This window comes from Mauremys reevesii, linkage group 8 (assembly GCF_016161935.1).
Source record: "Mauremys reevesii isolate NIE-2019 linkage group 8, ASM1616193v1, whole genome shotgun sequence".
NCBI classification, from domain to species: domain Eukaryota; kingdom Metazoa; phylum Chordata; order Testudines; family Geoemydidae; genus Mauremys; species Mauremys reevesii.
The window spans coordinates 23,617,603-23,639,671 of NC_052630.1; the positions used below are offsets into that span (position 1 = coordinate 23,617,603).

At 40.8% G+C, this 22,069-nt stretch overlaps 1 protein-coding gene across 7 annotated transcripts in view; it reads right to left on the minus strand.

The window, feature by feature from the left end:
• Positions 1 to 22,069, minus strand: part of GABRB2 (gamma-aminobutyric acid type A receptor subunit beta2) — a 292,697-nt gene that overhangs the window by 234,273 nt on the left and 36,355 nt on the right. For 5 of the 7 annotated variants that reach the window (XM_039485783.1, XM_039485782.1, XM_039485779.1 and 2 more), the window contains exons 2-5: positions 20,158 to 20,275; positions 19,032 to 19,264; positions 18,827 to 18,918; positions 17,866 to 17,933 (exon numbers count right to left, since the gene is read on the minus strand). In XM_039485783.1, coding sequence (XP_039341717.1) covers positions 17,866 to 17,933; positions 18,827 to 18,918; positions 19,032 to 19,108 — 237 coding nt within the window. In that variant the 5' untranslated portion in view covers positions 19,109 to 19,264; positions 20,158 to 20,275. Of the gene's footprint in view, positions 1 to 17,865; positions 17,934 to 18,826; positions 18,919 to 19,031; positions 19,265 to 20,157; positions 20,276 to 20,401; positions 20,521 to 21,009; positions 21,205 to 22,069 lie in introns of those variants that run through there. The other 2 variants (XM_039485780.1, XM_039485781.1) reach the window with 2 other exon arrangements.

Genomic DNA, 22,069 nt, shown 5'->3' on the forward strand with positions numbered 1-22,069 from the left:
TATCCTTCTCTACTCAGTTACCAGTACTGACTTTGCTCTTTATTTATTCAAATGTATTAGCTGTGTTTGTCCTAAGTGCTATTTTTAAACAACATTTTAAAATAGGATGACTAAACAATGCCTACATTGAGATTCATATAAGAAAATCCCATACTACTATATTACTAGACCAGATTTACCACCATACCTTCTGCTTGACCTATTATATCCTCCCTATTGCTACCAACTCCCCAACATCACATTAAACCTAACCCCACTAATCAACTTCCCAACAGTCTCACATATCTAGGCGTAAATGACCCAGCCAATATAAGAGAAATTTAGTCTCACTTTATAGAAATGTTTGACCATAAATAAAGAAGAATTTTTGTGTGATATTATATTGACTACTATTGTTAATTAAGCTGAGCTCTTTAAGCTGGTATTTTTCATCTGGACCAGTGCAAAGGAAATGGGAAAAATAGAGTCATTTAAAGTACGTACCAGTTAGCAAGGGAGGAATAGACATTCACCCTCCCAAACTTAAGAGTGTTTGTGAGGATGCATTCTGCCCATGTACCCCAAAAGAGTTGACTGTTAAAAGCTGATGGAGGCTCAGCCAGATGCAGGAGTGCCTGTGCTCTCAGTACAAGAGTGACAAAAAGGAGTGGGCACCTATGCATGGACATACATAAGCAGGTCAGTTTGGTGGCCATTATGTCCTGGTCAAGCAAGCTAGAGTGGGACTCCTGGTCTCCAGATTTGTTGTCATGGAAACAGAGCATGTCGCATCACAAGAATTAGTTGACTTGCAAGGATTGCCTCTGCTCTGTTGCTGATAGTTTCATATCGATAAATTTGTGGCTAATCCAGACAAATTGCTAAAGAACTAACATATGTCTTCTTTCTGTTCCATACAAGGCAAAACACTGTTACTCTTTTACTATTTGGGGTAAAATAATCACGAGGCTGAACCAAAATTTGAGGTCACCTGAGCTGTCTAGTTGATAGTCATGTTACAAAACAATGCTCTTAAGGGACAGAAGTGGTGGTTATATTCAGTTAGTACTTAGTGGTATGCCAGACCAACACTTCTCTGGTGACTCCTCAGCTTCTGCATGGTTGCAATGAAACATTTCTGAACAGTAATCAATGCTGTTCCTGAGGCTGCTAACAGAAACAAACAACAGACCAAACTCCGATCTCAGTCACACCAGTGGAGATAATCATAATATAATTATAGCCGTGTAACTGAGAGCAGCATCTGGTTAGCAGCTTGGAGAAGTAGAAATAGACCCCACTCATTCCACAGGGGTTAGCTCTCAAGTCTAACAAAAACTGAATGTAAACATTTTTAACGATCTCACTATTGAACATTTGATCAGAAACATACAGAAGCTAATGTGGAATTGCAAGTGGAGTATGGGATTGTGGACTGAGCTTGAGTACATTTTTTGTTTATTCCCAATTTGACTTTAGAGCTGGTATAGGGAAGAATATGGCTTGTACTCCCTTTGTCTTTATATGTCTGGTTAGTTCACCTTAACAGTCAACTGTATAAACTACAGGCTGACTGCAGCCATTTTAATCTGCATTCTCTGTAGGAAAACATGCCAATAAATAATGTGTTTGGTTTGCTGAACTGCAGGTGTTGTGTTTTTGATTTATTAGAGTCTCTGATCCTGATACAAAGCCTACTGAGGCCCCATTGTTTAGGCAGTTTCTAGATGGGGGAAGTGCTTGTGGTATTTGGGTATGAACGATATGGAACTTGAAAAAAAGCAGTCTGATGGAGCTTTTATGTCAGCTAAGTCTCTCTATTTCAACTATCTTCTGAGCTACTAAAGTGTATTAAAGTTAGTCTGCTTTAATATTGGTCTCCCAATACCCAACCTCCTCAGTCACCTATATTGACAGATAACTTATGATAACTAGAGCTTGGCCCCCTTTACTGCAGAATTACCACCACCAGCACCATCCTTTCCTCCTACAGACCTGATTCTGAAGCTATTCTGCACACACAGCTCTTGTTGATTCCAATGGGAGTTCCATAAGCACAAGCAGCTGTAGACTCATGCCCTGGTATTATCACTCCCGGCCTTCGTGAAGCTCTCTACACATCCTCAGTTATAACAGTTACAGATTGATGGATAGTGTGGAATACTGGCACCCTTTCTATGCTGAGATCAATCATGCCAGCTTCAGAATGCATTTTACTTTGCTGAAAGTCTGAAATCCAGAAACTCAAACACAGCTGTCCCATATAGCACCGAAAAACGCTGCTGCAGTTCCACAAGCAGGTCTGCATCTTTTTGCAAATGAATGGCAACTATTCCACCCTCAGACACAAAGGCACAATATATGTGTTTTGGCCACACTGAGAGTCACGATGTCAAATAACCTTTGGCCATCCAAGTTATTTTATATGTCGTATTTTGGAGTTGGGACAAGGAAGCAGCAACTGGAATGAGGTAAAGAATAGGTAAAGGTTCAGCTTCATGGTCAGATGAAGACTAGGCCTATGTTCTCACAAGATTTCAGCTGCATCTCAACTCAAATAAGAAAACAGACAAATCCAGTTTTGGATCTGACCCAGGTGCAGGTTTAGGTTTGAGGAAACCAAATCTAGTATTCCCACCATACCTAAAACTCTCACATGGGATGCAATTTACTTCCCTTTCCCCCCACCATCACCCCCAATATCTTATTTTTGCACCAAGCTCCAAAGCAACAGGGAAAAGTACATAGTCAACTCGCACTGAATACTCAATGCAATAATGTGCCTTTATTTCCTGAGCATAAACTTATCAAGCACAACACCTTTATAAACAAATGCAAAAATGGCAAAAGCAGACGTTCTGAATGATTCATAAACAGCTGCAAAAGTATAGTGATGTTGATGTCCATTCATTATTAAAAAATGTTAAGCCAACAGGAGCTGCAGTTGTCCATCTTTCAAGAAGCAAGGCAAGGAGGTGCAAAGAACTGCCATATGGGTCAGACCAATGGTCCATCTAACCCAATGTCCTGTCTCTGACAGTGGCCCATACTAGAGCTTCAGGGGAGCACGCAGAACCGGGTAGTTGGAGTGCTCCACCCAATCTTCCCCCTCCCGGTTTCTGGCAGTCAGAAGTTTAGGATCACCCCGAGAACAGGGTGACATCCCTGACCATCTTGGCTAATAGCCACTGATGAACCTATCCTCCATGAACTTATCTAGTTCTTTTTTTAACCCAGTTATACTTTTGGCTATTGCAACATCCATGGCAATGACTTCCACAGGTTAGCTGTGCATTGTGTAAAAAGAGTACTACTTCTTGTTTGTATTAACCCTGCTGCCTATTAATGTCATCAGGTGACTCCTGGTTTTGTATTGTGTGAAAGGGTAAATAACACTTCTCTAGTCACTTTCTCCATGCCATTCATAACTGTATAAACCTCTATCCTCCCCCGCCCCCTTAACTGGCTCTTTCTAAATTGAATAGCCCTAATCTTTTTTAAAGAGAAGGTGGGTGAAGTAACATATTTTATTGAACCAACAAAGGTATTATCTCACCCACCTTGTCTCACTAATATCCTGGGACCAACACAGCTACAACACCCCTACTGCAAACACTAATCTTTTTTTAGTCTCTCCTCATGTGGAAGCCGTTTCATCCTTTGTGGCCCCTCTCTGAAGCTTTTTCAGTTCCACTATATTCTTTTGGAGATGGCGCGACCAAAACTGGACACAGTGTTCAAGGTGTTGGAACATCATGGATTTATATAGTGGCATTATGACATTTTCAGTCTTATTTTCTATCCATTTCCTAACAGTTCCTAACATTTTGTTAGCCTTTATGGCCACTGCTGCACACTGAGCTGAAGTTTTCAGAGAATTATCCAAAAACAGAGATACAGTAATTCAATTGTTTGAAAAGAGTGGAGCAGGTTTTTTGTTTTGTTTTGAACATCCAGCCTTCTCCTCTTCTCTCCAAATAATATTTCATTTCCTGAATAATTAAGAGAATGATAAAATCTTTACCTGTACTGCAGTCAATACATTTAACTAACTGCATGACAGGAAAAATATGATCATTTTTAGTATATTCTGGTTTGGTATCTCCACGCAGTTTTACTTTTTGGTTGTAATTTGCTTTTAATGCATATTGAAAAGAATAACTGTAGATACAAATAAGGTCAAAGCATATAGGGAAAAACATCAGAATCCTTTATTCCACTTCCACCCCAGCTCATGCGTTCATGTGCAAACGTGTTCTCATTTTGTACTTTCTTCTCCGTAAATTATGTGGGTGAAAAAAAAATCTTTTCTTGTTTTTCACAGGGCTTACTCAGCAAACAAAGCTAAAAGATATATTATGCTTATAAAGTTGGCATAAGCGGATAAATGTGGAAACAAACACTTTCCCTAAAAGAAAGATCTTTATTTTGAAAGAAATCTCTTATTTTGCATCTGCTCTAGATAATTACTGCCTTTGCAGAGCTGTGAGATGGTTATCTAGTCATTCTGTACTGCAGCATAGATGTCTCATCACTAAAATGTCAAGTGACATATCAAGTGCTGATCCATCTTTCTGTTCTCAAAAAGTCAATCCAATTAAAAAGTTAATCAAAATTAAATTCAACACTCAAGTCCTTTCATTAGCACACACCTTACCTCAGTCTTATAACTCAGAGCAAGAGAGTTCCTTTGTATTACTTTACTCAAAGAGGTGGAAGATGCCAGAAAGACACAGCTGGAAACTGAAGTCTTCCATGTACCAGAAGAACCAGTTTAGCATTGGCAGCAGCCACATGGGCTTCCCATTACCCCACTAACATACTTCAACCCTAACACTGAGTCCTGATCTACACTAGAAAATTAGGTTGGCATAATACCTATACCCTTGAGTGGCATAGTTAAGCCAACTTACGTCCCCCTGTAGACAGTGCTAGGTCAACAGAAAAATTCTTCCCTCAACCTAGCTACCACCTCTCAGGGGAATAGCTTATCTATGCTGGCAGGAGAAACTCTGCCATTGGCATTGCAGTGGCGCAGCTGTAGTGATTTAAGTGTAGACATACCCTGAAGAACCAATCCTAGGAGTGAGAAAATACTTCATTCTCCATGCCAAGACTGCTTGGTCTCCTTATGACTCTCCACTGAAACTGCCAATAACAGCCATTATGTTTTTTGTGATGTGTTCATTTGTCCAACAGTAAGTCTTGAGACTACCCATTGATTTCACAAAAGACACTGAGCTGCTATTAGACAGTTACAATTCTGGACACTGTTGACCTAGTTCAGATAAACACATCATGTCTTAGAAAGGAAAGGAGCCATCTCACATTGGAAATCTCTAGTCATCTAATCACCCACTAGCACCACAGGCGTCGACTTCCACTTTTCCAGGTGGATGCTCCATAGCTGTGGCCCTACCCCCATCCCATCCCTTCTCCCAAGGCCCCGCCCTCGCTCTGCCTCCTCCTGCTCCTGCTCCTACCCCTCCTCCGAGGCCTCTCCCCTGCTCCACCTCCTCCCCAGAGCGTGCCTCGCCATCACTGCGCCTCTTCCCACCCCTGCTCCTCCCCCCTCAGTGCCTCCTGCCCGCCGCCAAACAGCTCATTGGTGGGTGGCTGGTGGATGTTGAACACCCCCTATTTTTTTTCTGTGGGTGCTGCACCCCTGGAGCACCCATGGAGTAAGCACCTATGATGGGCACAGGGTGAAACTCAGCCCCGTGCAGTCAGCACCACTTTAAACCCTCAAAATAAAGTTTACATGGGACCTGAATGGTACACTCCGAGTGGCACTGTCGGAATCCTCTGCACAGGGTGAATAACATTTAACTTAATTTCCTAATGCAGCAAGGTAACTGGAATCACTATGAATTTCCCTGAGAGTAGTCACTTCTGTCACATTATAGTAGATCAATGAAAACTGGATTCATTTCTAGGCATTTAAACTAACAAGAATGATTATAGTTAAGGGTCTCTTGGTATTTCCATTACAAACCTATTTTCAGGGGCTTACACATCAGCCTCTGTAATACAGTCTTACTGAAACTTGGTATAAAGGTCTCAGTTATGCTTAAATCTACAAATGTTCCTACATCTTGAAAAGGACTTTTTATTAAATTTTAAAAGGGTATTTTTGCAAGTCATTTCTCTATGAGAACAAGTTTATAAGTATTTTATCCCAAGAAGCCTAAGGATCTTTATATTTCCAGAAACAAGCATTACATCTCTAATTCTATCAGACAAACAATTCTTTAGAGGATGTCTTATACCAGCATTCAATATAGTGTGACAAAATCCACAGCTAGCTTAAATACTACAGAAGAGTATAACGGAATGAGTGTTTTCTTGAAATTGGAGAGGATTTCATCATGTTTAAAATAAACTGCTAGTTCTGGATGGGCTTCTTTGCTTGTTTCTGGAGTTACAAGATTAGTATAATAGTGATGCGGTTAGTTACAATATGCTACATTTCATTTGTAAATATGACATGCATAAACATATTTAGTCCTGTTTCCCTCCTCCCTATCTTTTAACTAGAAGAATAAAATAATTTTAAAACAGAAATAAAAAAAAATATGAAAAAAATTCTGAAATATTTTATTTGGAAAATCCATTTACCGCACATGGAAACTAACTGGGACTCAAACTGTATCGATATTTTCAGAGCACGTGTGCCAAAGACAGATGAGCGCCAACCACTGTGACAGCTCCAAAGGAGCCAATAGAGCCTCCTACTTCAATAGTCCTTGAAATAGGAAGAATTTCCACAACAGTCTGCAACAACACCTTTGGAGGCGCTAGATCTATTCATTCAAAAATATCCACTGTAAAAAAAGAGAACAGAACTATGGATTTACACAATGAACCATAAAGACTTTTGGACTATTGGGTAATAAGTACTATGCAAATGAAAATACATATTTATCCTTATGGATCATAAAGATTTCAAGCTATTTTACTCCTTTGGTTAAATGGGTGTGACTAAGTATGCATTTAATCTTAAAGATACCTTTTTAAAGGCCTAAATACAACATTTAGATAGCCTAAAGGTATATTTTACTACTCAGACTAGAATGGGTCTGTGACTCAACTAAATAATTTACAATTTAAACTCCCATTAAAGATTTAATACATAATAAAATTAAAGGGTCAGATTTTCAAAAAAAGCAACATCCAGAATTGGAGACAGGTTTCCAAAAGAGTTCAGATCCCATCCAGGCACTTAAAGTGGGCCAGTTTTCAAGGGTGTTAGGTACCTGGCAGTTCCCATTTAAAACAATGTAATTATGTCTTTGATAACAATGGTTGCTGTGGGATGCTGAGAACTTCTGAAAATATGGCCACTTCATTTAGGTGCTCAATGTGCATTTAGGGCCTGAATCACAGTGAGCAGGAGTCTTTTCATTGACTTCAATGGGCTTAGACATTTGCAAATGCAATAATGGCTGTGTAGCACAATGAGCACTTTTAAAAAATTTGGCCCATAAGATGCTGCAGTTTTCAGACAAACTAACCCAAACCAGAAAATTCAAGATAAAAATCCCAAAACATTTATTAGCTCACAAAGCTTTTTTTTCCACATTTCAATTATGGTTGTTTGCTTAACTTCTGTTGTCTGGCTTGTTCCTGCTACTATCTATGGGCTGGTCTACACTGGGGGGGGGGGGGAAATCGATCTAAGATATGCAACTTCAGCTACATGAATAGTGTAGCTGAAGTCGAAGTATCTTAGATCGATTTACCTCTCGTCCTCATGGCACAGGATCGACGTCCGCAGCTCCCCCTGTCGACTCTGCTACCGTCGTTCGCGCTGGTGGAGTTCCGGAGTCGACGAGAGCGCGTTCAGGGATCGATATATCGTGTCTAGATGAGACGCGATATATCGATCCCTGAGAAATCAATCGCTACCCGCCGTATCGGCGGGTAGTCTTGACGTACCCTAAATGTCTAAGTTGAATCCTACTGAAAGCAGGTGTGTCACTGAAGCTTATCTGAGGGGAAGACAGTTTGGAAATCTGAACTGTTTACATATGAGGCATTAATTAATTATGGAAATGAATAAATATAGGTAAGAAAATGTAGATGTCTTTCAGTTTGCATTTATCAGATCATCTCAATATACCATGCTATGATGTCTTTGCAGATTCAGTGCTAATCTTTTTGCAAAAGAATAAAGCCAACATGTTTAAAAACAAGTAGGGCTCAATTCTTCTCTCAGCAGCACTGCTGTAAATCCAGAGTGATTCCACTGATTTTCCTACAGAGATATCACTGAGAGCAGAATTTGGCTGTTATGGAATCAGGGGTCTTCAAATTATTTGATCAATATAAACAATAAATCTCACAGGACAAATTCACACAAGTGCAGCTGCACTTCCATGACTGACACCATTACCATAGCTGTTTTGCTGGAGGAACATGTAAAAGGGGCTGACCAAAAGAATTACTCTGTCAAACAATATTTAGTGAGGGAAAACTTATAGGACTTAACAAAGAGGACATCCAAAGAGCATCCCAGGATACACAGGGATGGCAGAACCTTGTTCATGCCCCAAGCGATGTCTGATGGCACAGGAAGGATTCAGACTCAGAACATTACCTCTGAACTGCATGAGCCTAATGACAAATTCTGCTTTCAGTCAGACTTGTGCCATCCTAGTTAAGTGTCTGAAAATGCATCTTTGAGGACAGAATTTTGACCATAACACCACATCTTCAGTAAAGGCTGACAATAATGAGCATACACATTTGTATGTGAAAAACCAAAATCTGGCCCCCAAATGAGTACCTAGATGTGCAATTAGGGCCCAATCCAAAGCCAATAGGAGTCTACCCATTGATTTCAACAAGCTTCGCCATTTGCAAATGTAAATAATGTCTATGCAGCACAAACAGCATGCAAATATTTTTTGCAGATACAGTGTAGGCACCTTCATTTGATAATCTGGCCCTTAGCCACAGGTGGCGCTCCAAATGATCATCCGCACAGAGGAAACAGTATTTCCCTTAATGTTCTATTATCATTTTAGGGGTCACTATTACCTCTACACGAGCGGTTACATCTCTCTTGTTTGGTAATATTACTGTTTAAAATAATATGAGAGAGGTGGGAATGCTCATAGATGCATATTGAAGAATAATTATAATAAAGCACAAAGGCTTCTTCTGTGCTGTTTATCTTTTTGTCAATCCATGGTATGACACTATTACCGTATTAATATGCATTTTTAATTACAAGTTGCTGTGAAACCTCAGTAGTCAATTTTGAATATTAATAACTCATGCATTTTATGATGTTTTGTTTTTAAGGGCTTAGGTCTGCTTAAAATGTAACACAATGAAATTTTTCATTATTTTAAAGAGGTGTTACAAAAACAAAGAAAAACATCCCCCTTTTATGGATTTGTCAGAAGGGGCCATATCCATATAAACCATGGACAAAGAAGGTCGCTTTTGTCATGGAATATTGATAGACCTAACTTTAGCAGCACTCGGAGGCACCAACACAAACACAGATACCTCTTTAAAACTGTAAGTGACATGTTTGTAGAGCATGATAGAAAAATATTTTTTTCATTCCACCACAGTTAATTTATAAAGATTTTACGGGATTGCCAATAGTGAAGTTATGAAATACAGCAAGCCGCGTACTAGCAGGTAACAAAGTGCACTGAGAGTCCTTTCCCACGATTTAGCACTATAGGACATTGTCCATAAAACATGGTAAATACAAATACATCTTCTCTTCTCTGGCAGAAGCCAAATTAGTTAAAATATTTATGGGTGAGTACTAACAGGAAACAAGATGCCAGTAATTATTAACTCAGCTGTACAGATCATCTTCAAGGCAATCGCTTTAAATTTCTGGCAACTATCCATTGGTCTGAAGAATAAATCCAAAGTGATCAATTTAAAATAAACTACTTCTACTGAAGAAAAAAAAAAGACAAACATTGCAGCATAGAAAAAGTGATGTCCAATGCAGTATGTTTAATTGGCTAAAGGAAATAAAAAAAAAGATATCAGGATAATTGTATAGAAATGCTGCATTCATTTTAAAGTGAACAAAGATATTACAAAAAAATCTTTGACTTAAATGTCTTAAGTCACAGGATACTGCAACTTATTGCACACAAGATGGACTGCTGCACCCAGAGCCTCACTGACTTCAGTGTCACAGCTGTACCTCTGTATGAAAGAAATTACAGGATCAGGTCTGTGGGGTCCAATTCATTACTCCTTGAGCAAGAAAATCTCCCACTGAAATCAGGCCATTGAACTGGGCACTTACTGTCTTCCTTAAAGGTCAGTGCAAAGACCATACATTTAAATAGAAGCTGGTGATGACACTGTGACAGGCGCCTTTCTACGGACTCAAGATTTATAGGCCATGGGCATTTATTAAAGTTTAGTTCTGAAACTCTCTGCAAGTCTCTGTGGGTATGTCTACATGGCAAGACACCCAAAAAACAAAACAAAACACAGCGGTGACTCTCAGAGCCTGGTCTACAGAATCGGGCTCATGCTAAAGTGCTAATAATAGTTGTGTGAATAACCTCAGTGCTAGCCTGGGCCCACAAAGTCGAGAGCAATACACCCTAGAAAGTCAAAGGGAACACCTTCAGAAGTGACTAGGAGGTAGTCTTTGGGGTGGCGGGGGGGAGGAGAAAAGTCAGGGCTTCACTATTTAAAACAGCATTACGTGGAAGCAGGGTACACACTGACATTCAGATGAAGCACAAAAAGACAGCCAGTTCCAAAGAGCATTTATAAAGTGGGTCATTGCTAATAGCATAAAGAATATAGCTACCACTCTTTAACCTTTGTAACTTGTGTTTTTCCAGCCCATAGTAGCACACGTCTCTGTCGCTGCCTCTGCATTAAATACTTTACTTTATTTTTATCTCTTTCACGCCTCTCTTTCTTAAATAAATAGTATAGTACTCAACCACAACTATAATTTGGATTTGATTGCTAATGCTAAAGGAACAAACGCTTCCTGTCTACTGTAGGGAGGAAGAGCACACAGATGGAAGCTAATATATCATCCATTTGAAGGTATAAAGAGGGGCTTGAGAGTGGCTACAGGTCATCAGACAGAGATTTGTACCAGCCCACAGAGAGTTCTCTAAACATAACATAAGCCAATGAGTTAACAGTTAATGGAGAAAGCTACTACAGGAAATGTAGACATGCTAAGTGACCATTTCCTATCAATAAAATACATCTCACTCTCAGCTTTAATCTCTTACTGAAGTAGGTTTCCATTTCCCAGGAACTATTTGAACATAAAATACATAATATTAAGAATGCATATTTGGTATTGTACTCAGCTAAAAATGTATTTTTAAAGCTTAACTCAATTCATATGTAGGTGTTTTAAATAAAAAAAATTACATAACGTATGCACATTATACAGATCTACTTCATATATTTTAACCCATGCCTATAATACTAATGGCAGCACTCTCACTTTTGGGCCAGGTGTTCATGAATGCAAGTCTTTTACCATCATTTGAGCTCTTCCTGGCTTTTTAGACCACAGACCTGGGAGAGGGCACTGAACTCCTAAATCCTTCACACAAGATACTAAACTGAGGTCCCTTCTGTTGAACCCTGCGCTCTCCAGGAAATTAAAGAATTCATTATACACCTCTACCTCGATATAACGCTGTCCTCGGGAGCCAAAAAATCTTACCACGTTATAGGTGAAACTGCATTATATCGAACTTGCTTTGATCTGCCGGAGTGCGCAGCCCCACCCCCCAGGAGCACTGCTTTATCGCGTTATCAGAATGCGTGGTATATCAGGGTAGAGGTGTACTATTCAAAATGAACAATGGATAATCTCAATATTCAGACCAACATTCCTTCTTTCAGTAAGACAGTTTGTCATATCCTAGATGTTTGGGAGCTACTTCTGCATTCATAGGAGTTGCTACATTTATCTATATAGCCATGCCCTACCAGCAGGGGTGTGCAGTCAGGATAATTTGGGGAGTGCAAAAGTTCTAAATCTATCTGCAGAAATATTTTCAACATGAGACTCAGACTAGAAGCTTTTTTGGGAAAAGACCATTGTCTTTTGTTCAAACAGCTCCATGCACACCCATGTCACTACAGAAATAATAAACCAGTAATGAACAAATAGTAATCTTGTGTTATAAAACCAAGAAAGTGATGCCCTCCCAATACGTGACTTTAATTTTCATGTTTAGATGCCCTATATATCAAGGCATATGAAGTGGCCATGCTCTACTACTCCTGCCCTTGCCAGTATCTCCTGTATGTAAACAATAAGAGGGGATTATTGCCAGCAGGCACAATGTTTTTCATCTCTTTCCCTCCTGCTCTCTCTCTCTCTCTCTCTCTCCCCTTTCCCCCTCATGTTTTCCATCTTCCCCCTTTCTCTATTTGTCTTTTCTTCCTCTCCTTCTCTTTCCTTTACCAGGGCTCTATCCCTATCTTGTTCTGCCCTTTTCTGGTTCATCTGGTTCCAACCTCTCTCCTTTCTCCTTATCAGCGTTACCCACCACACTCCTTCCCCAACAAGCAAATGGTCCCTCCTATCCGGTCTCCCTGCCAGGCCCATCGAGAGAAATTTGGGCTCCAGTACATCATGTTCACTGGGGTCCCACCCTGTCCAATTTCACTTTATTTGTACAGAGATTATAGACCTTTCGGGGGGCCTGGTACAATTGCTCCCCCTTACCTCCCTCTCATCAGCCCTGCTCCCACTTCACACACCTAGAGGCAATTTCTGACTACCTGAAGTCTGAAAACACTCCGACTATTTTCATAACACCAGACTGCTTCAGCTGATCCTCTATTAATGCTCCCTACCTGGAATACCTCAAGGCAGTGTGGCAGATCTTAAGAGAACACAGCAGTGAGTATGGACTAGTGATGGAAACTGAAAACCCGAGGTCCACGAACAGAGTACTGCTTTGTCCTACCAAGAAAAGTGCAACCGCACAGTTCTGGGATCACTACATCTTGATCTATCAGTATCTTACTTTGTATTTAGTAACCAACTCTGGGGCACCTTGAGTACAGAAGTTGCAATATAATATTAAACTTAATTCTCTACAGAGCTTAGATGCTATTAGGGTCTGTTGCAAAAACTTCATCAGATTGTAAAAAGTGAATCTTACCCTGATATACTAACACTGCCTTTGTATCCCGTAACTCCTTCTTGATGGAAGGATTATACACTCAACCAACCATGACGACTCCCAATAAAACAAACCAGTCTAATGTATTAATTTGGCTCCATGCATGTGTACTAAAGCCACGTGCCAATATCTACATATTACTGTTGCTCTTTAAAATTAAGTCCAAGTGCATATTTTGAACCAAGTCACTTGTTTAGATTCTACCTTCCTCACCTCAGTATGGATTAATAGCTATAATTAAATTAAATATAACACATCACTTAAAGTAAAACTAAGTTGGGGGATAAAATATATCAAGAATTCCTTCTCTTTTTAGGATATTCTGTATCAGAATCCCAAAAGAGCCACATTCGCACACACAAATTGTTTCCAACTATTTTTAAAAAAACAAACCAAAATTTGGAACCTAATTCCAGTCCAATAGACTCCTCTGAGATCACTATCTCATCCATGGAAGGTCAACAAGCAAAACAAATGCAGAATATGCTATAGAAGACACTCAGTGAAGACTTCAGAGGAAAACATATATCCCAAATTTCCTTCTGTGCCACCAAACAAATGTGTAGGTTAAAAGTTTGTTTTCTAAACATAATGGAGATATTGGGGGAGAGAGAAGGAATCTTAGCTGCTGTGTCAGTGTCAAAGTCTCTGCTCCAATTATTAATCAAGAGGGTGCAGATTTGGAAATCTGACATCTCAGCTGGCATTCGTTGTTTAAAAATAGACTATTAAGCCCTCTGGAGATATTATCTTTATAATGAGTCTGATTAGTACCAGGGAAAAAGGAAGCTGAGAAGGAAATTCAAGTATAGTAACAAACACCTGGAAACTCTCTTGAGAATGTTGTATTAGGCTCTCACTGCAATACAGCTCATCTTATGTAACACAGAATTCATTATGACAGGAAAACCATTTTGGTTTAAGTAGCTATTACACCTCTTCATGTTTATTTTCAACTTTCACCTGCACCGGGAAACCTTTAAGGAAAACTGCAGCATGACTGCAACAAAGCATACTCTCAACAATGGTAATACAGGGCCTGATTCAAAGCACAAAGAAGTTAATGAAATTAGCTATGGTTACTATTGTGTTGCACAAAAGCATTACCTGAAGTATTTTACTCCTGTGCAAAATATGAAGCCTGAAAGCAAATTCAGACATGAAACCTATCAACTCACAGATGTAGCTGAAGGACTCACTACTTCCCTTTATGTTCATTCAGTATAGCCCAGAGCTGGAAAGTCAAGTACATATATACTCTTTACCAACAGGTTTTGAAAAAGTAATTTAAGCTTATGAATATATCTCCAACTTTCTAACTAGGAAAAGTTAGAAGTAAACGAATTGCTTCCAGTTTTAATGCTGTTACCGACCAGAGTAGCTATTTTGAAGGCAACTGCAAAGCCTGATTTACTGTGGATGGTGATGATAGAAAAACTTTCTGACTATGGAAGTGTGTGTCTTTCTGTTGGAAAGGATGGGACTCTAAAACTAAGTTCATATTGCAGTTATCACTGATCGTCTCATGTTAATGTCCCAGGTTGTGTAGTCTCCCTTGCAGGCAAAAAGTTAGTGCAAGCTATAAACATATATCGGCAATGATTTGTCTTCAATTGAAGTTAGTTAGAACTTTGCCATTGACTTCAGTATGAGCAGCAGAAGGTCCACAGGCAGGAAAAAGGATCTCTAAATGAGATGAGAACCTTTCTGAAGTAATGAGAGCTGCAAAGAGATTCTATCAAAGGCCAAAACTCCCACTTACTTCAAGAGGAGCAAGACACGACCCTATATGTTAAGTATTTCTCTTTTTCTCTTCTTGTATGCCTGTCTTCCTAGGTCATTCACTGTTCATCTATCAAGATATATATCCATTATGATTTTTAGAGTACTGTAAGTGCATTCTTATGTTTCTTATTTTGCAGTTAATAGGTTGAGAAAATAACTCTTACTATTGTTGATTAGGAAACCCCTGTCCCCATACTAAACAATAAAAAAATTACTGAAGAAAAACTTGTGGTTTCAAGAATGAAATTAGTCATGTTCCAACTAGTTAAGCTCAGATACAGTTATACAATATTCAGTCTATAACACAATTGTGATTGGTAAAACCGAATATATGTCTCTTTACAACAAACCCGCCTGCCAATTTTGCCAAATTATCTAACAAAGTCCTTAAAAGACTTCATTGTTTTTCTAAAGTACAATTTCCATTAAAGAAACTTAAATATTCAAGACATACACAAAAAGTTTTCAAAACAATATTCAGTTTATGTGTGTTGTGCCACATTACACAGGTGACATTATCATTTTTTCAATAGAGATCAAATTTCTGGAAGTTATTTAACAGAATCTGCACCCTCTTAAATGAAAAAAAGGTTTCACATCAATGTCCAGTTTTGCAGAGATTTTGGGATGTAACACTAACCTAACAGTTCTAGCTCACAGCACTAGCAAGTGAAACTCTCAAATGGCTAATGGATGTTTATAAAGATTCTATATATGCCATATCTGTTCTATCCAGATTTCATTAAAAGGAAGCTGCTTAAAATAAAATGTAATTTTGTTTCTTTAGCACCTAAACTTCCTGAATAGAACATACCAAAGTATCCCATGACAACAAAACCAGAAGTTCAGTGTAAAGATTTTTAGACTGTATTTTAGGCAGCTACTTTAAAACTTAATACTTAGGAACTGATTCTGCTCCTAGTGACGTTATTGGGAGCTTTGCCATTGCCTCCAATGACAGCAGGACCAAGCACTCAACTAGCAAGCCTTCCAAAAACAAAAGCTAATATTCTTGTAATCCTAAAGTTGCCATTTTTTATTATGGAACATTTTCTGTAAGTCACAGAACACCTTCAGTTACGAAAATAAACCACAAATGGATGCCAGGGCACTGGACAACATTACCCAGGCAGTACAGCATTTTGAGAAAGTATTAATTCAGATCAGACGATTGAACCATTAAGCAAAATATATTTTAATGGGTACAAAGGTCAAGATAGTGCAAAGTGGCACTTATATAACTTTTTTGAAAAATAATTTTGCATGTATAGTTAGACGTGCCAGCAATGTTGGACAATTTGTTTTTAAACAGGATACTTATCTCCTTCCCAGTCCATACATTTCATTAATATGATTTACCATGTTGCTTTTGCTGCTAGAATGTTTTATGTCTGTATGTCATCATTCAGGGCCCAAACCAGTTCCCTTAACCAAACAAAACTGAAATTAAGGTTAAGACTGCAGAATTTGGCCCATAACATTTACATGTAAGCAAAGTGATTACTAGGAAAGTCCAGTCTAACCCTTGAAGAGCTCCTTCTCAGATGTTAGTTTCAGGAATGCTGCTGTTTTCTCAACAGCTCATTAGACCCCCAAATAATGGATGCAAAACACACTAATAATTTAGTTGACTTCTTATTATCCTTTCAGCAACTTCAACATTGTATTAAGTATAGACTATTAATGAAGAGCACAGGAATAACTTTGATTTACATAAATTAAAATGTTTATTTGGGGTTGATTTTTGTGTGTGTAGTTTGTTTGTAAAGCAACTTGCTTTATTAAAAAAAGTTAGGTAGAAAAACAAGTCTGTAAGCAAAATCGCCATTTGAACTCAATTCCCACCCACATAATCTGAAAGGCATTTTTGATGGAAAGCACAATGCTTTGTGACATTTTTGAACTATGTATTAATGGGCCATCACCTCACCCATAAGAGAAGAGATAGCTGCACAGTGTGGTTCCATATCTAGTTTAGTCTGAGATCAAGTGTAAGGAAATCTGGCTGGGAATAGACCTAGTTCTCTACCCAGTTTACAAACGTCCTCTGCACATTTAAGCACTTTTCAGTGACTGGCACATGAAAAAGCATGTAGGTCTTGTAATAGCATCAAATAATTTGCAGGCAGTCCAACGTGGCCTTGCTAGTTGAAGCATTTGCGGGTCCCTTCGGTCCCCAATAGGCACAAAGTGCAAAGAAAAAAACATAATTTAAACTCTTTTAAAGAACGAACAGCAGCACAGCGGGGATTTAGTTGAAGGGTATTATAATTTGTCTTTCGGCTGCAGTGGAACCCCGTTGTCAGCAGGGGGCGCTCTTGCATGAAGCAAAACAAGACTAACGTTGTTCCACTGACTATAAACTCAAGGGCCCGCTCAATAGCGCTTACAGTACGTCTGAAGTGGTAGCTACTAAACAGGAAGACTGTCAATAAATCGTACAAGCTTTGAACATGTTGTGAGTCATAATATAAAAATAATCCTTGTAGCCTATATTGCAGATTATTAATTTGTTGGATTTGTCCGGGCGGTGGCGAGGGCAGGAGGCACAAACCTGAACATCCCTAAATCCAACCCCCCTCTGATTAAATGCATTTATCCATAGATTTCCATGGATTTTTTTCCACTCCCCAAAATCTGCATGCGGGTTTGGACAGGTAACATTTGCTGTAGCAGCCAGGCAAAGGCGGGGTCTTGTAATGCCAAAGAGGAGAACAAGGTTTACAATGCACACAAAGAACAGCAGGAGATTTTGGGGGTGGAGTGGGGGATGGGGAGTACGGTTGGTTGATCACCGGTCGGGGAGTACCAGCCATTGCACAATGTGGCCAGATGAGAAATAATCAGACATTTCTCCCCCAACCCCCAAGCTTATTACCACAATCTTCAGGAGAGAGAGAGGGGGGTAAAAAAACTAAATACTCACCATATTGACTTCTGATACCATGTCTATGCTGGCAATGTCTATGTTCATGCCAACAGCCACTGGGGGACCTGCAAACCAACGAGATGGTCCGCAATGTGATCTCTAAGAACTTAACTCATTCTCACCAGAGTTATCAAGACTAATCAAAGGGCGATATGGCACGAGTGTTGGTAACAACAAACCAGGCTCTCCTTTGATACCTGGAAAACCCTCCGGTTGCAGAGTATTCACCCTTTGCCTCCGCCGTCAGCTGTAAGGACATTTTATGTAACATGCACACACGTGTTAATAACGGGGGCTCTATAGACACTGGCTATATAGACAGACACACACAAATCGATTATTGTATGAACCAGTTCGAATCGGTACGTGGGGGAGGGGGAGAAAAGATTGGACTGAACATTTTAACTCCTTCTACTCGACACATGCGACATGCAAACTGAGAAAAAAGAATCTCACCTGAGATTCCAATGATTTATACCCGGCTCTTAAGATTGCTTTCTGGAGTAGTACACACACATTCACGCACACAACTAGTTCAAAGTTGCAGCAAACATTGGGTTAAGTGTCATTTTCTGTATCAGTTAAGAGCATATCTTGTACTCAAAAATAGTAACTGTGGTCACAGACACATTAGGCTCACTAGAACAAACGCTGGATAAACTTAAGAGATTTGCATCTCAATAACGCCAATTAACCGAGGGTTTAATTATGGGCTAATAAGTTATCCGCACACACACTCACAAATGAGCCCGATTACAAATACACAGCTTTCAATGGTCGCATTAAGAGCATCCAGTGCTAAGAAAATTGAGTAACAATTGGCTTAACTTTGGGTCAGCTTGAGAAAATGGCAACATACACACCAAAGCAGCAGCACCCACAACACGTTGCAAAACACACACAGAAGATGCACAGCCTGGGTATGTAACAGCTCTTATTCAAAAAGCAATCAAATTACCTCCAAAATCTGGCCTCAGGCGAATGTCATAGCCTTTCAGCAGTCTATCCACGGTCTCTTTTACCAGCGACATATTGCTAGGGTCATTGACACTAAAAAACAATAATACATATTTCTTATTTCTCAGAGCCAATCTCCCCATTCGGGGAACAGTGGCATACAGGGCAATTCAAAGTGAAGGAAAAGAGATGTCTCGCTCACTTACCTCTGTGCACACACCATGGCTATTATTAAGAAGAATGACCAAATTCCAAAGTAGCCCCTTTTCCGGACTCTCAACATCCCTTTAGCTTTTGATATGATTTAGGGTTTCAGTGAAGAGGAGAAGAGATCCAACTTATTCTGGCCAGTGCAGTAATTCTAATGTGAGGCGCATGCGCACGGCGTACCACAACATCAAAAGGAGCAGTGGTTGCTGCTGGAGATGGAGCAAATTTCCTTGCCCAAAAAAAAAAAAAAAAAAAAAAGAATTAAAGGGGAAGAAGGAAATGCATTATTTAAAAAAAAAGTCATCCCACAGGAGGATCGAGTGCATTTTTTTGTCTTTTTGTCAGTATATTACAATATAATATAAACTGCAGCAAGCAGGGAAGTTTCAGGAGTTGCAGGGTACGGCAGTTTTGCAACCCAGCTTAAAGTGGGGCGGGTATGTGCAGGATCCGATTAGAAGCAGAGGGGGAAAGAGGTTTAAAAGAAACTGGGGCTGCAAAACGTGCACACGGTGCGAGAGGCAGACACGGGGGGTAGCTTAACTTTACGCTCCCCGGAAACATCAGTCTACGTGAAGAAAGGTGAGGGGCAGAAAAAAGGGACCTAGATTTGCAAGGCGGGGGGTGGGAGGGAGAGGGTTGAGCCTATGGTAATCTTCCTGGGGGAAAATTAAATGATGACGAACCAGGTTCTTGTAAGAAGGGATTCGGATGTTTCCTACTCTCCTGGCAGGAGCTGTTCCTAGGTCAGAGGAATTGGGGAGGGGAGAGAGGGACTCGCCTTATGACGTTACCAGCCAGGCAATTCTGGAGATTTATAACATTAAAAGGGTGGCAATTACAACGAACGTCTCGTTTTTATGTTCCCATTGTATTTTAGCGTGGCTCCTAAAGCGTACAGCAATGGCTGGCAAGGATGGGCAAAGTGTGGGGAGGCTGGGGGGTGGGGGGCGCGGGGGAGGGGATCATGCTATTTTTCCCTTTAGCAGGGAATGCAAATTCCTCAGGTAGATTTAGCCTGGCTACGGAATGGGGTCGGGGAGCGGGATACCCTGCAAAGAAAACTAGGCTTTTAGTGACCATTCCATACCCGGTGCATTTCCACTCACAGACCCTCCTTACCTTTCTGAGTAAAACACCAGAGCAGCTGAAATGCAGTGTTGGGCCGAATTAATGCTTCGGAAGAAAGCAGAGACGAGCAGAAAACTGATTTGAGGATGTTTTGAGTGACATTTAAATCCTGAGCAGAAGAGAGAGAGAGAGAGAGGGAGGAGGGAAGGGGGGGGGGGGAGAAAGGACTTAAATTATTCCTTGCAAATCTGCCCGCTGCTGTGGCTCCTTTTACACCTCCTTCTCCTCCAAATACCCATTTGGACCCGTGGATCTGTGTTGCTTCATTGAACGGATCTGGGGTGTGCACGCGTCCTCGCCTTGCCTGGATTGCACAGGGAAGGGAATTAGGCAGAGACACTTAATTCCTCAGTTCACAAAAGCAATATTTAATTCGCTGCAAGGGGAAGGAAGGAAGGCAGGGAGGGAGGGAGGAGTAAGGAAACAAGAGTGAGTGTTGCACAGAGAGAAAGAGGGAGAGACGTGAACCGTGGCTAAGGAGGAGACGCTCTGAAAGCCTCCGATTTCCCCTCAATAAACGTTTAGTCATTCCACTCACAGCAAATGACAGGAGCTTCAGGCCGGCTAAGCCCCCCTCCTCCCAAAGGGGAATGGTTTAAAACCTCGTACCCCCCCCTTCTCCACAGACCAAAGCCCATTGCCTGGTGAAAGGCCATTTCACATGCATGCATATCACGGTCACCAAACAGACAAACGCCTCCGATCGCCTGGACGAGGGATTTTTTTTAGACGTATGGATATATTTTATAAACTGAAGGAAGAGGTAGCTGAGCCCCACGTGAAGAGGCAGAGCACAGTCCCCGGCCTCCCTGGGCATGCACTGCATTTAAAAAACAAACCCACTGGCTGGCTGGAGGTGCAGCAGTGAGAATTGCAGAGCTGCGGCTGCAGCGTGCGCTAGTCAGCTGTAGCCAAGCTGGAGTGGCCCCCAGACCCGCTAGGTCCACGTGACGCCAGGCAACACGCGAATCGCGGCAGCGGGTCCCGGTTGCTCTTGGCAGATTGCTGGGAGGGGAGCCTCGCTCCGGCTCCTTCCTCCAAACCAGCTGGGGCACGAGCGAGAAGGGCTGGGTGGGAGCTTGAGGAAGAGGACCCGGGCAATAAGATGCATGGGAAGAGGGTGCAGCTGAGGTGGCATGTGTGGGTGTGGCAAATGTGTATGTGTGGTGTGGGAAATGGGCATGTGTAGATGTGTGGTAAGGGAAATGGGTGCAGTTGAGGAGAGGGATTATAGGTAGTGAGTGCAGCGGTCCGAGGAAACAATGGCAAAGGGGATACAGCTGAAGAGAACTGCATCAGGAGGGTGCATGGGAAGGGGGTGCACGGACCAGGAGTACAAATGAGCAGGCCTTGATTGCAGGCAGACGGTAAAAGCACAGATACTAGGTAGGAGAAGGGGTGCAGCTTAGGAGACCTTGAGGAAACAAGGATGCAAAGGAGGAAGAGCTGAATGCATGAGACATAGATGTAAAGTCCAGTATCCATTTAACACAATTCTGCAGGTATGTTTTAAAAAATGCAATCAATGTTCAACTATTGAAGCTTAGTGAGTGGGAAGGATCAGAGTCAAACCTTGTAGGGGGTCAAAATATCTTCCACCTGCCCTTCAAAATATTCCTTAGGTAACACAGATACCAGTTTACCACAGTCTAGTGCAGTGATTCTCAAACTTTTGTACTGGTGAATCCTTTCACATAGCAAGCCTCTGAGTGTGAACCCCCTTATAAATTAAAAACACATTTTTCTATATTTAACACCATATATAAATGCTGGAGGCAAGGCAAGATTTGCGGTGGAGGCTGACAGCTCGTGACCCCCCATGTAATAACTTTTTGACCCCCCCTGAGGGGTCCTGACCCCCAGTTTGAGAATCCCTGGTCTAGTGCATTCTACAGGCAACACA